General features: G+C 35.0%; 1 protein-coding gene across 1 annotated transcript in view; it reads left to right on the top strand.

Moving 5' to 3' along the window:
- The window catches only part of unc80 (unc80, NALCN channel complex subunit), a 106866-nt gene that overhangs the window by 26882 nt on the left and 63904 nt on the right, over window positions 1-16080 (top strand). Inside the window, 9 exon segments of the mRNA XM_088229642.1 lie at window positions 1199-1390; window positions 3161-3346; window positions 3942-4078; window positions 5259-5497; window positions 7291-7478; window positions 9857-10005; window positions 11326-11452; window positions 13338-13533; window positions 14578-14835. Of these exon segments, the coding sequence (XP_088085768.1) occupies window positions 1199-1390; window positions 3161-3346; window positions 3942-4078; window positions 5259-5497; window positions 7291-7478; window positions 9857-10005; window positions 11326-11452; window positions 13338-13533; window positions 14578-14835 (1672 nt within the window).

The raw sequence follows: 16080 nt of genomic DNA, 5'->3' as shown, positions 1-16080 counted from the left end.
TCACGACGTACTAAGTTAGGAATCTAATTTCAATGTGTCCTCCTGGAACCAATGTATTGGGTTATAAAGTGTACATTTTCAGTAAATGGAGGGGATTATAATAGGTTAATTTATGAAAGGTTCAGTTTGGAGCATCGCAAGGTGCATCTAGATAGTCAATCCTTAAAAAGACAATATTGTCCCTTGGGACATCCGCCCCTTGCAGGTGAGAGCATTAAGATAGGTAAATTATTAGACGCGTATAGACTTTAGATATAAATCGTCAAATGAGTAGAGACTACGACTAATAAATAACCATTGGCTAAAATAAAATGTCAATCCAAAGATCAAAAATAAAATAGTTACGATACCATATAAGTTATTAAGGTGTGGGAGATGGCAATTATCTAACAAGGGTTTAAGCTTGTTTTGAATATAACAAAAGGCATTGGGTTGGCACTTAACACTACCATGGTGTATTTAAAATTCGAGTTAAGAGATATTTGTGTCGATTTCTTTTTTTAAATGGTTTTGGCTTTAGTACATACATCTCTCGTTAAATTGATGATTACGTTCAACCAATTTATTTCTATGTAAACGACGAATTTATTTAACCTTTACCTTTTCCAACGCAGTAGTTAAGAGTCTGTAAAAATAAAGTAGAGAATAATAAATGTGGACCTGTACGATTCACCCGAAAACGAATGACCACAGTTATCTGACCTACTATCGTCTTAAAGACAGTGCAAAATGGAATCATACATTTCCTGTGTGGAAACAATTATCAAAACATTCAAACTACTAATGACAAATTGCTGACAACGCGCGGATAACAAATTGCTGACAGCCAGGGAAAGAGTTTAACAATAGACAATTACTTTAAAGTATAAGTAGTAGCATCCTTAGTTAGACAGTCAGTTAGTCAGCACTATACATTATACAATCAGTCAGTAACTAAAGTAATTACTCTGTCCGTTACACTATTTATTCAACATGAAATAAATGAATAGACCATCGAAGTATAACGTCGTTAACATTTACATGCGTCAAATCTTACAGAGCTACATTTGTAGACTGGCAACAGACTACATTCATACTTCTGGATTATTTAATTTTTCATCTGGATGCAGACTATTAGATTACAGATAGCTTTAGGTCTAGCAGCGTGCGTAACTTCACAAGATATTTGATAATCTACATGTATGTTTTTTTATTCCAGGGAAGTCTGGAATCCCAAATGGATTCAGTGAGCATGCAAGGAGCTCACATCACCACAGAGAGGAAACCAAGTCTAACACGATCACAGACAGACTCCAATATCACCTATATCACAGATGAAATACAGGAAGCTCCCGGGTCTCTGTGCTACATAACTAAAGATGGAGATATTGATTTCATGGTTGTTTTGAAGGTAACTTATCTAAACACTAGTGACCAGCCGAAACAAAATTTTCTGCCGAAATCGAAACAGAATTTCAGCTTCTGTTCTATTTCGGCAGAAACTGATACTTATTTAAATAAGTTAAAAGTCTTTTCAGAACGCCCAAAATTAGGCGTTTTTATTGTTAAAACTTACAAATTCAAATTGTTATAACTTTTGAACGCAAGCAACTAGAAAAACTTGGAGTAGAAGTTGCAGATGTTTAAATCATTAGTATACTTTGGATGACATGCTTTTGCTATCGGGGGTTGACATTTGTCGATTTTTCAACACTGAATCACTTCCTCGCTTGACCTTTTCATCAGACGCAGATGATACAGACGAAGCTAGGCTTTGAACACGACTGTTTACAGCTTTTTCTGGAGCCTCTTGTCTGGCAACTCAATTCCCCATTTATTTTATTCAAGGAACTAAACTTATCGCGCAAATACTGTAACTTTTACAGAATTTGCGTAGCGCCGCCGTTGCAGTGAGCAAAAATCGTATATTAATTACGCCTCGATAGCGAAACAACGCCGCTCTTTCAACCAATGTTTTCATGTAATAAATAAGAACGTAATTTTGAGATTAAAACGTCATACTTCAAATTATTCTAGCTACTTGCGTTTAAAAGTTCTTACGGTTTTAAGTATATAATGTACCACCAAACATCCTGTATAATGAAATATCTCAAGACGCGAGCGGGGAAGAGGCGGGGAGTTTTGAGTATTAATTAAGTACCACATCTAGAGCACATGTGCAAATAATCAGCTGGTTATGAAACATTTTCTGTTTATGGCTATTTTGGTCTAACATTGCTGGGTATAATATGTAACTATAAAGTGATTACAAAAATATAAATATGAAAGATCTTAGAACTCACGAGAACTTGGAGTCACGAGCCATAAGACGCACCCGAGTACAGCCGAATGTAATCCGACACATCCCAACCACAGGTGACCCGAAGTTTAGGCCAATTTTTGGCTGAAACCGAAATCGAAACTTTGGTATGTTACTACTAAACACTAAACAATCTAAAACATAAAACAAACAATAACTTACGAAATATAAATAAAGTGCAAGAAAACAGGCTTCTATAGGGTGGTATGAAATATTTTTGAAATGATTATTAAAAGACATTCAAGAATTGCTGAACCTTATTTTTATTTTTTATTTTTTTTATTTTTTTTTATTAACTTTTCACGCCCACGAGGCTTTTACATACATGAAAGTTTTATAAAATATGAATATATAAACAACATAAAATTTAAAAAATTCAATATAAAGCAACAAAAGGTAGAACGGTGCTTAGAAGTAAAGTTGGTATAAAAAAAGAAGATGAGTATATAAACAACATAAATTTTTCAAAAATACAATATAAAGAAATAAAAGATAGGAACAGTGTTAAGAAGTATAGTTGGTATAAAAATAAAAATATAAAGATGAGTGCATTAACAACATAATTTTTTTAAATACAATATAAAGTAATAAAATATAGAACTGTGTTTAGAAGTTTAGTTGGTTTAAAAAAAATAAAAATAATTATAGTGTATATATTTTTTTAAAATAAGCTAAAGATTATTTATACTCAAGTACCTATAAGATATGGTATAAAAGAAGTGCATCAAAATATTTTCGGCATCTCCAACTGCTCATACCTGTGACCAATAGTTTTATTTTAGATTCACTACCCCACCTTTCTTTTTTATTTCTTACTCAACATAAATATTAATTTAAAAATAAATATCTTTATGTTCATAGGCGGTTCATTATGCTGCTCTTCGTGATAACCTATGCTGGACTGTTCGCGTGATTGAGGTGATGCTGAATCTTGTTGAAGTATTACTTGATGTTGGAGTTCTGAAATTAGGACGATGTCACTCCAAAACGCACTCCGACTCCCCAACCAAGGAAGGACAGTGTTCTGTTGACTTGTGTAAAGATAAGGTAACATGATACTTGAATTATGTTTGGACATCAGAAATCAGCTATGGTAGAAAGTATCCGTAAACAGAGATGAAGAACACTTTAAAGAAGGTAATACAGAAGTCTAGGCATTTACGAGGCTTATTTCCTGTCATGGCTGGTTTAAGTATTCACTTTACACAACATTCACCATTCTGCCTATGTATAAACATCTATATTCCTTCGATTATTTCACCTCTTGATCTTTGTGAAGTTGAAGATCTAAAACCTTTATTGGATTCAGTTTTTGTCTACAGAAATTTGGATAGATCTAAAATATTGTCAATAATAGATAGTGTTTGTGCCCCTGGAATAAGCTGTTTTTTTTTTAATTTTGCTGTACTATATCATAATATATTAATCAAGCTTTCCCTAAAATCTTTTTTTTAGTTATTTTTGACGGCGAAATCCTAATTCTAAAATTTTATTTTCCTCAATCAGTGGCCTAAAAATGATAATTTTAAAAATGCATTAGGTTATTTACTATTTTAAGGCTTCAAGAACGAATGCTTTCGAAGATTTTTGTGTCTTTTTACGATGATGTTCTTTCTCGAAATTCGATGTTTGCGTTTTACAGAATGATGAACCAAATATTTTAATGGGACAGTCAAGCCAAGATTCACCAACCGCTGAAAAGCCCGAACAACGTAAAGATAATACCAAAACGGATACAGCCACGTGCCCTCACTATCTTATTTTAAACATAATAATGCGGTAAGTAAAATTTTAATTAAAAAAAAATAGACGTAGGAATGTCACAAAATAACGATTCAATATTCAGCCTAAACCAAACCTTCAAATAAAAACATGCTCTGAAATATTTGAATCAGTAAACCATTTAAAATATTCGGGAATAATTATCGATAAATATTTTAAATGGACAGAACACATCGAACATATAACACAAAAAATTAGAAAACTTTCCCATATATTCAAGTCGATACGTAACATCTTAACCCTAATAAAACTCAAACAACTATATTTTTTATGTAACTCAAATAGAACTTATGGCATAATAGGATGGGGAGGCACTAATAAATCAATAATTAAAACAATTTTTAAAAAGCCCTTCAGGTATCTCAGCGTCAAGTTATTTGAAGAACTTGAGATCTTAGATATAAGGCAAATTATGTTTCTGAAAGTAAATTATTGTACCAAATCCCAACAGGAACACTCCAACACTATCAGAAGTCAAACTAGACGAGGGGTCATGTGGTCTACCACAGACTCAGAATTCGGGCAAAGAAATTTCAGGTTTCTAAGCCCCAAAATATTAAATATGTTACCCGAACATTGCAAAACATTGGATTCAATTAAATAAATTTGTTAAAAATTTGATACTGAGTTTAGGTGAAGAAAAACCGGAAAATTTACTCAAAAACATTCTTAAATAATAAATGGTATAAATTTATATTGTATAACCGTATAATAAATTAACAAGTTGGTGGTAATGTTTATTTTGCATAAAAATGTCTGCCTTAAAACAGGTTGTACCTAGTTAGGCAGACTAGACATGATCCAGAGAAATCTATTGCCTAAGTGTGCATGTAGTAGATAAAGAAATTGTTATTTTTGTTGATAAACCATGATTATAGTTTTTATTATTATTATATATTACTCAAGTTTAGTTATATCTTTTAAGTCAAGAAAATAACGGGCTTAAAACTAAAATCTGATCAATAATTATGAATCACATTTCCATAAAGAAAAAAAACTCCTTGTAAATGCGACACTATGCGGATATTATGTAAGACACCAGAAAAAGTAATGGACTATGTTATTTACACACCTGAAACAGTTTTGATGATCGAGTCGAGGGTATATATAACACACTCTTTTTTACCGAAATGGGAATTTCCTTTGATTGATGATTTAATTGTTTATATTTTGCCAGGGTGATCCAACAGCTCGGCTGCAGCCAGGGCTGTGGCGGCGGGGCGCGCGGGCCACCCGCGGAGTGCCTGCGCGTGCAGGCGCGCTGCCTGCTGGGCCGTGTGCGGCGCGCCGCCCCCGCGCCCGCCGCGCGCCTGCTGCGCGCCGCCGCCGCACGCGCCCCCCTGGCGCGCCTGCTAGCCTTCCTTCACGCCTACCTGGCCTTCTGTGTGGACCCCAGCACACTGCTGTCGCCGCTCAGTCAGTATAACAGTACTGGACCCCCTCCTAATAGAGCTTGGCTTCGCGGCGCCTCACTTACAATGCATGAACATCCACGGATCATTTCTTCTGACTGACAAAACCTTCAGATCTAATTTTCCCTCCTATTCTCGACACCACTTATTATAAATTGGGCTGTGGTTCCGAGTCTCTTGCGAGTATCACGAACTCATAACAAAAGGTCGAACTACCACTATTTCATATCTTACTTACTGAATCCTTGTCCGCTCCCTATGTGAAGCATGTGTTGTCAAATCTCTCCAGGCCTCTCTGTCTGTGGCCAACTCCCGTGTATCCTCTCAAGTCAGGTCCGCGTCCCTAGTTCAGAAGTTTAGAAGTGAATCACCAACGGACTATCAGCCGCGATTGACCAGGACCGCGAGAATTTGATGCCTCGTAAAGTAGGCAAGCGTAGGTAAGGCTCTCGGGAGGCATCCGTAATATATGGCCCGGGAAGCGGTCGAGCGGAGGCCTTGATGACAGTTGTCACCAGAAGTAGCTGCGTCTGTTGTCTTACTTCCACATCCCACAAAGTCATACCACCAGTATTTTTCCGGGGCACCTATTCTCAAAACTTAATAGTTTGCTGTTTTGGGCCCTAGAGGCCCCTAGAGAGGTGCCGCGATTTGCATCCGTAGGGAATATTTTTTATTTTTTTAATAATAAATTTCATAAAAGGTACCTACATGTTTTTTTAAAATTCTATAACTCTCAAAAAAAAAACTAACTCTTGTGCTTAGAAAGTGACTAACACTGTTGTAGTTGTTTATTTATAAGAGTTTATATAATTTTGAATATACGAGTACATGAGAAAAAAAAACATAGATATAAAGAAAAAAAACGTAAAGTAATAATACATTCATAATAATTAAAATTTGATGCAGTTTTCACACGTGTTCAAAAAATTTCTTTAGATTTACTTTAAATTTATTTATTGATATATTATTTTTAATAGTTTTTAGTTCATTGGGGAGATTATTATATTTTTTTACACCTTTTGAAGACAAAGTTATTTTGACCATGACTTGTGTGGAATTAAAGGAATTTTAATATTATTTTGGTATCTGAGTGACTTATTCATCTCAAATTCTTTTATTTTTTCTTCTTTGCAAATTAGTAAAATGGAATTTATTTTATAAAGAGTGTACTGTATGAACCTTAAATATTTAAGTATATTTAATATGGACTTTCCGTATTGAATGTTGAGGGTTTCTTTAAAATTACTTTAATAATTAATATTTTTAATATTTTAAGAGGGTTTAATATATTGGCATATGCACCACCCCATCCTACAATACCATGATATGACATTTTATGGCATGACATTTAATCTGCACGGCGTAAACTTTTGTTCTCCAGATAACTTTCACACTTTCATTTTATAGCTCAATTATTATCGATTAGTTCAAAGTGGATCCAAAATTATTATGGGATATTTTAACATTAAGCCGTTTTTCCAAGATAAATATGCTAATTCGACTATTCAGATAATATGGTACTTTTAAATCAGTAGATACTTGATTTTTAAAGATTTATGAAATCTGTGAAATTAGTTTTATGAAATCAGATACTAATAACCATGACAGCAATCATCATTCCATTTCTACCCTGTACCCTACCGTTTCCACATTTTTTCTCCGTCATTTCTTCTTCTTATTCAAACTATTTAAACATTTCATTTACTTCCGTATTTCTTCTCTCGCTTTTAAGCTCTAAAGCAATTAAATATGTTAATACCCTTCGTAGTACTGACCATGTTGTGTATTACACAGATCAGAAGCGAGGTGGAAATGTGAAATCTCCTGACGCAACTCACGGGGGCTATGCCACTAACTTTGGAGCCGGTCTGGGCTCCGCAGGAGGACCCAGTATGGAAGGACAATTAATTCAGTGTGTTTTTAAAGTCCTGGTGACAAGACTAGTCACAGATACCAAAGATGTAAAGATCCAAGAAGATATTGTAAGTATTAACAATTTGACTTTTTGCTTCTCGGATACACAACATGTGATTTATATGGTGTATCTAATCATTTGATATAATAATTTCAAGAAACTTTTTGACTAGATCTACAAACAGATGTACAGGTTAAATTAGTATTTAAAAAAACCATATAAAATGTATGCATATTAGGGCCTGCCATCCAATTATACAAAAAAATATTTAGAGCAAACATTTTTTTTAAAAGAAAATATTTAAAAAAAAACAAATGTTAGCGTACTTCTGCAGGGGAGAAGCGAGGGGGGCGCTGCCGCCCGTTTGACGGTATATCAGACTCCCCCTCCCCCTCCTCGTGTCTCTCCTGCAGAAGTAAGCAACCATATGTTTTTTTTATGTTTTAATTTTGCAAATTTTATTCGTTCTAAAAATGTATTTTTATGTGGCAATATGCCTTCTTACTCATACTAATCATCGTGGTTTCGGATGTGATAGGGTTTAAAGAACACCTGTATGTATTCACTAAATAATACTGTTATAAGCGACGACGGCTTAAAGCTTAAACCATATAAATAATAAATATACCATATATTAAAATAAGATAAATATGGACAAAACAAGGAGATAGTGGGAAGGAAAAGGAGGAAATTGATAAGGAGTGGTAAATGATGATTGGACGAAAGTAAGAGTGGAAAGTTGCATTTGATTTAATGATTAAATGAATTATGAATGAAGAGCAATAAAATAGACAAAACGTCTAATCTCTGTTATTCTGAATCAAGCCTATTAGTTCTCTTCTGTACATTGTATGGGGTGTTAAATATATCAAGACTATTAAATTTTTTGTTAAATGCTTCACATATACGAGGGATCGTAGAATATTTCCGATGATTAGTTTACTTTGTAAGCAAGTAGATTAATGAGTTCTGGGGAATCAAATTTACTATTTTTAATTTTGTAAAGCAGGATCTGATCAAAAATATTTCTTGTGTGTGCTAATGAATCAAGGTTATGAAATTTTAATGAAGCTATATAATTTGGAAAATGCAAATGAAATTTGTATTCTAGTTTTTTCAGGAATTTTTTTTGAACACTTTTGATTCTATTAATATTTTATTTCTAAACAGGAGACCAGATAGCAGTGCAATATTCGTTATTGTTTTGCTTAAAAATTAATATTTTTACAGTTACTTTACGCATAACGTTTTATCATATTAACGTATTATTATTTTTATTTTATAGTCGTTGCGTGTCGCCTTAAATAAATTACACTAACTTGAATGTTCATTACCCTATTATTTATTTATGTACGGAAATTGTCTATTTTTACAATTGATAGGGATAAATATTACAATATAAGTACAGTTAAAAACATTTAAAAAAAGCATTGACTAATAAGGGACATCGAGATAAGATCTGAACTATTTATTTAGTGCTCGTTTAAATCGGTGTAAACTTAAACCAAAAAAGTCCAGATCTTGTCTTGAGTTAACAATACACGGATCATTGGAGAATTAAGGCCATAGTTTTTTCTATGCTAATCGATGAACAGTACTTCTTTGTTTCTTAACCTACGAGTCGGAATATAGCATTTTACCTGTCCCAGTAATGATGGCACATTGATTATACCATTTAGTATGCCGAGCATAGATATGTATAGAGTCAATATTAGTTCTACGTTTTTGTAGACTATAGTCCTTAAAATAAAGCTTGATTAGAATGACAGCTCTCAAACTAATTTCATTAGTGATGGAAAATTACTGATCCCTGATCAAATCGATTTTATCAGTTATTTCATGCAATCATGAAACTCTGTTTCCGAAAATTAGTATAAAAACGCAAAAAAGCCTATTATAGTGTGTTTAACACAATTATTCACCGAAAAATAAAACGTTTATACTTTTTTCATGAACAACATCAAATGAATTATTTTTTATTCGATCAATTTGTCCATCTTTGCCGTTTGTCCGTTTTTGCAAAATTGTGTAACCTTGTAAGAACGTCGTTAATAATTAGGTTTATTTTTGTTTTTTTAAGTTTTAAAGCTGATTTTATACATTAATGTTGATTTATGTGTCAAGCATTGTATTAAAAAAAAATATCAACACGCCAGATACAAACGAGTTTTCGTGTGTCAATATAAATAACTCCTTTGACGTTACTACAAAGTAAGGTCGTCACTTTTTCTGACAAATGTTATTCTAATCAAGCTATATTTTAAGGACTATATAAATATTCAACATTAATTCCATACGAGTATCAGTATATGAATAGTCTCTTTTCTAGTCCAAGCATCCACGCTATTTTTCGAAGCGAGCGATGATATTGTTATCCTTTAGTAAATGAACAATCCATTCAAACGTCAAGAAAACCTGAAAAATATTCTGTGATTATTGTTTCAGGTTCTGTATCGAGATATACGCCACCTCATGACTTACGTCAAAGAAGCTCACGGAGGAGTCTTCAGAGTAGTGGCTCTGAGTGGCCTACTCGACTCTGCAGAAAGGCCGAATAAACCTGAATCAAACACGCAGACAACCAGAGTAATAAGGTACCGTAATTATTAAAGCATAAGTTTAAAAAAAGAAACTAGACGTATGGACGGCGTGACAGTCTAATTTTCCATTAAGTACACCTTTGTATCCCGGAGCCGTGTAAACACGTGATTATATAACCACGCATTGTGTCCAGGTCCCGTGTAATCACGTGTTTACACGGCTCTGGGATACAAAGCACAAAAGAAGGAGTGAGGCCGTGTTGTATATGTGCGAACATTGCAATAAGGCTATCCATAAAGGCCAATGTTGGCAAAACTTTAATACAAAATTTGGGTTAGAAAATCTTTGTTCATAGTAAACATTACATATTTTTCTTACATATATGCCAGTAGTTACGCCCACAGCATACCTTGTTTGCCTATTTCGCACCCTTAACTTTCACAGTCCGTCAAAAAAAAAACGGAAGATTTATACCGCTTTAAAAATGAATAATAGAGCCGGGCTCAGCCGGGTTATGCAAAATTTGATGAATGGAATTTGAAATGGATGGAATAATATTTAAATAACTTATAAATAGTCAATTTCGTCTGTTATAGGTATGTCATTCGTTTCTAAATAATAAAAACCTTATTTAAATTTATTCAACAGAGAGGGAAAACTTTTGAGAAGGAGATATGGAAGTCTAGGCATTTAGAGGGCTTATGACCTGTCATTGGCTGGTTTAAGTGGCCACTTTACACACTGTGTAACATTCACCATTCTGCCCATGTTTGAACATCCACATTTCCTCAAATCTTCCATCTGTTGACTTTTGTGAAGTAAAAGAGCTGAAACCTTTATCACGTGGGTGAGATTCATCCGGCTGAACCAAATCACCTACTAGGCAACGCCTGAAAACAATGTTGAATTACTACCTGGTAAAAGAAGAAGTATAAAAATTGGAAAGTTGTTTTCAGGCGTTGCCTAGTAGGTGATTTGGTTCAGCCGGATGAATCTCACCTTTTACTTCACAAAAGTCAACAGATGGAAGATTTGAGGAAATGCGGATGTTCAAACATGGGCAGAATGGTGAATGTTACACAGTGTGTAAAGTGGCCACTTAAACCAGCCAATGACAAGTTATAAGTTCTGTAAATGTCTAGACTTCCATATTCCCTTATCAAAAGTTTTCCCTCTCTGTTGAAATAAATTTAAATATGAACAACTCCCTAGGGAGGAAATCCAGCCAGTCTGCAAGCATTTGGACATAATCAAACATTGTTGAATAAAAACCTTGACCAAAAAATCTAATCTTTACCACGCCATGTTCAGTTCCTAGTGATTTGCCAGGTTCTGGTTTTGTTTTAAGATAACAAAACACGTTTTATTTTTAGACACATTCATCACTCAGAATTGGAAGAAAGGGAGTCAGATACTGGAGCAGATAGTAGCTTTGTGGTCGAAGACAAAAGCAATAGAAAGTTTTTGCTCAAGAAAAGAAGCACATCATCCACCTGTGCAGTAAGTTCTTTTCTCATCTTTCTTCTTAAATATATTTCACTTAACCTTACGCGTATTGACGGTTTTATCGGATAAATATAAGTTTATTTTCTAGTTAAATATAGCTGAAATCAAGTGAGCGTTATCGCTGGAGCCGTTAATGTACAAGACACTGCAGATAGAATTAACACCTTGCTAGTATTAACATTTCTGAAACTTCTAGACCAGTGATTACCAACGTGGTCTATATCGACCCCCGGGGTCTATGACAACCTGCAAGGGGTCTACGTCAACGAAAAAAAAACTTGGGGGTTCATGAAATGAAAATGGGGGTCCACGAAAGTGGATCTCAACATACACTGATAGTATTTCTGTACTTCTGGCTGCAAAAAAACATACCCGTTACTTATCCTGTATTATGGAATATGGCCAGCAAATTTTTAATTTCCTTTCCATCGTCATACCTAGTGGAAAGGGGGTTCAGCGCTGTTACCAATCTCCTAACGAAAAAAGAAACAGACTGGACATCATTGGCCGAGGAGATTTAAGATTAAACCTGACAAAATTGACGCCAAATGTTGATAATTTATTATCAAAGCATCAGGTTCATCCTTCTCACTAAAAACATTTACTCATTGCCTAGTTTATTTTATGTTACGTTTATTTTATATAACAGATAAAAAAAAATAATTTGAGTAGTTTTAATTTAAATTCAATTAATAAATGTATAAAACTTAACATTTGTTTTAACTTGAAGTTTTTAACACTAAACTCCACTACAGTTAGAAATTTATGAAAAATCAATATCAGGTAAGTGAGGGGTCTACCAAAAACCGAAAAACATGGCAATGGGTCTACGACACAAAAAAAATTGGGAACCTCTGTTTTAGATAGAGGTTACATTACAAACACGTTACAAACACCTAAACACATTATAGATGAATGTGATATTAAAGCCCCACCCACTTATCCGGATCCGTTTAAAGGTCTTGTGGCCTCTTTTCAGATTAGCTCATTGCAAAAACGATTTGAATCCTTTGTTTACATTGACTGCTTTTAATGCCCCTATCGCCGTCAGAGGAACCTGGCATCATCCTAGTAAAATCATATCAACCAATCTATCAATCAACCAATTAACCAACCTAATTAACCCCACGCAATATGGAAACCCAATCTTACATACTAGGACAGCGTCCTTAATAACACACTACGGCGGCGAAAGCGCAGCCCAGCACCCCCGACTGGTGTTTTAGTTGATAAATCCTCTTCTCTTTTACGGAAATAGACAATACATGACTTGAGTTTGGTTTCGCACTGTCGCTATGAAGGTGATCCGATTAAAATCCCGTTAGAGCCAAAAAAAACGATGCGCATTTAGATTCTACGATGGGCATCCCACTTTTCCACCCATGCGCTAACCAATTTTGAAAGTTTACCAAAATTGTTCGCTTTGCAGAAGAAATCGGAATTCCTTGTCGGTCTCATTACCTCCGTCATGCCATCAAGCATCGTCTCCTTTTCTTTTCAAGAATAGGACATCTCCAAATGAATGTGATATTATACATTTATAAATATATAGAAGAAGCCGCATCCTCGGGGGGCACTGGTTAAATCTTAGGATATTAGAGCGCTCGCCCCTTACCTTAAAGCCGGATACTTTAGGATCTAAGCTTTTAAGGGAAGATTTCGCAATATGAAAAATAATATAAAATACTGAAATGAAAAATAATATTTAGTATTAATAAAATAATAAATAAAATACTCAGTAGCCGAGCTCTTTAAAGGCCAAGACTTGGAGGGTAAGAACTAATTTACAAAAACACGTCACAATAAATCTACACAGGTCGCAGTAACGTCAGGAGCTTACGAATAATAATAGTTTAATGCTGTTCTATTTCATTTCCAGAGTCTTTTGGAGACAGATGCGTGTGATGATAGTAGCAAGGCCAGTCAGAGTCCCCTGGGAAACCTGCGGAAGAAACATGCCGGCATATTGCATCCACTTACTCCGAGACAGAGTGAAAGAGCAATATGTGCCATGGGAGAGTCAACTACGTCTAACAAATCAACTTCTTCGAAATCCAAAAAGTTTGGAGGAATCGGTAAATTGTCACATTCATTTTATTTTTACATTGACAGCATGATGAAGCAAAACAATGCAGCGATATCAATGCATGACAGGGTTTTTTTCTTTCTTTTTTTAAATGGGAGTTGCAGAATTATTGACCTTGCTTATATTGTACAAGGTTTATGTTTCATAAGTGGATTTTCTTTCCTGGCTATCTATATCTAAGAAGTTTTGGAAAAGGGAAGGAATTTTGGCTGTGGGCCTTTATAGGAACTTCTCCGCATTTGCTTAGTGCTTCCGTTTCACTTGATGAGATCGCGGCATTTTGTGTCCTGTTATTATTTATTGTCCTTATTACCTGTACTATCCGTACTATGAAAGTCATTGTATAACAAGGTTTCGTGCTCATATATAGACGAAAATGCAAATCTGAGGCGGGTGTAATAGATAAGATTGAGTCACTAGATGAGTTGATCGTGTGGAATGAATGGATGATAAAATAATGGTCAAACATATGACGAGTGTGAATGAACAAGGACGGTCAATTAAGTATAATACAAATCGAATTCTGAAGTCCGGTCATGACAAAAGTGGGCGTAATCGAAAGCCACGAATGTGGAAGATGCTAATAATATTTTCCAGGAATTTCAGGATAGACATGCATTACATTCCTAGTTTCATTCACATCCTCTGTATCCTAGCTCTTCGGGAAATTGTATGATGGTAGTTGTAGTCTAAATATACAATCTATTCATTTTGAATAAGAGAAAGGCTGGGGAAATGTCCAAATAGATTGCTGCCCTCGCGATGGACTCATCTTTCAGGAGTCCTCCATATATGTATTACAGGATTGTCCTATGTTTGACGCCGAGAGGTTAAACTACAAATAAATGTGCACACAATACGACCAAATTTTTGAAAACCCAGAGGAAGTAATTAAAAATGAAGCCACTAAGGAAAGATACATTGACTTTCTGAAGACCTTAGTTATAAAAATGAAAAAAAATAATGAGTCACAAAAAATCAAAATATATTTTATAGAAATGTATTTCTATTGATCTTTTTTCGTAACTTCCAGTGAAATGGTTCCGCAAGCCGTACGGCTCCAGCTCCTCGTCCTACGGGGACTCGGACTCCCCACCCGGTGAGACGCCGCTTCCAGTGCGGCAGGCCCCCGCAGGCCGCAGCCGCCTAGCGAGCACGGCCCCGGGGGGCTCCCGCGCGGGCCGCACGCTGCGCAGCGCGCGCCGCCGCGTGGAGGACCGCCTGGGCAGGCTGGGCCTGCGCAAGATGGGGAAGAAGAGGGACGGCAGTATGGAGGAGACGCCGGGGAATTGTAAGTGTATGTAACTTATCGTTACTCTCATACGTGTATTGGCCTAATGTTTCATAGAGTGCGCTAAAAGCATCGAAGACGCTGTGGGAGGTTTCGCCACATTACTCTATGTGAGTATAACACATTGACTAGGTTGAGGCGTTCAAATTTATTTACTACCTCCTGGGCCCTGGTTAAGATGTTGCAATGTCTACCGTAGGTACCAATACATAATAATAACTGAACTGATCGTGGCGCATGTGCTTTTGATATTCTCGCCGCGATCGCGAATAAGTTATTTTTGCGATCAATAAATCCACCGTTTCGTGTAATCGCATTTAATATTCAAGAAACCACGTTAAGTGCCCCTCCTTCCTGACGACAGGATCTGATCGGATCCTGACTGCCGATAGATTTTCAAAAGTTTTATCATCATTGTGGATAATTCAATTTAATTCTTCTTTGCCTTTCTTAATTAATTTGATAATGTGTTTTTATATTCCTTTTATTGCATTTTAATAGTTTCTGAAGCATTTCTCATTTTTGCATGGTATACAATTTATTTCCATATTTGATCATTTTCATTATATCTGGAGTTAACATTTTTATTATTATCCACCGTCAAACAATATGTTTTCACTTTCGTAGCTATGGACTTAGATTCCGAAATAATTTTTATAATTGATGTCATCTGGTTTTAACTTTCTTAGTTGTTCATTAAGTATATCTCTGAAACAGTTATTTCTCACAACATAGGTACAAGTATTTGCCATTTCAAAAAGTGTGTGTGTACCTACCTGATATTAAAAATTGACATTTAGGTAATTAAGACTACGATTATTGGTATGTGTACTTAAATAAAACATTTCTTTAAATAAACAAGATAGATTAATTTTTCTTAAGTTATCAACCAGATTTTGACAACCCTAAGGCCTATAAATTGCTTGTATGAAAACAAATAGAGTTCGGCGGGTAAATTTGCCCAATTGTTTTTAGACGAATATTTTATTAGTTAGCTATTGAAAATAATAATTCAATAAAGAAGTTCTTAGACAAGAACGCCATATGAGCTACAGTTTAACAAATAATGGTTGCGGGCAAACATGGACGAATATGGAAGTAATTTTGCCCGCCATCAAAATTTTAAATTGCTTGGAATTGCATTTAAATATGATCGAATTTACAATTGTAACCCAATTCAATGATAACCAAGGTCATTCTTAGACATTAAAAATCAATGCATAACCTACATTTTTTTGAGAAAAT

The sequence above is a fragment of the Micrasema longulum genome, unplaced genomic scaffold (genome assembly GCF_059751315.1).
Source record: "Micrasema longulum isolate JH-2025_06_02 unplaced genomic scaffold, ASM5975131v1 h1tg000690l, whole genome shotgun sequence".
NCBI classification, from domain to species: Eukaryota; Metazoa; Arthropoda; class Insecta; order Trichoptera; family Brachycentridae; genus Micrasema; species Micrasema longulum.
Note: the sequence above shows the minus strand (reverse complement) of the source record. Positions and strands in the feature narration are given on the sequence as shown.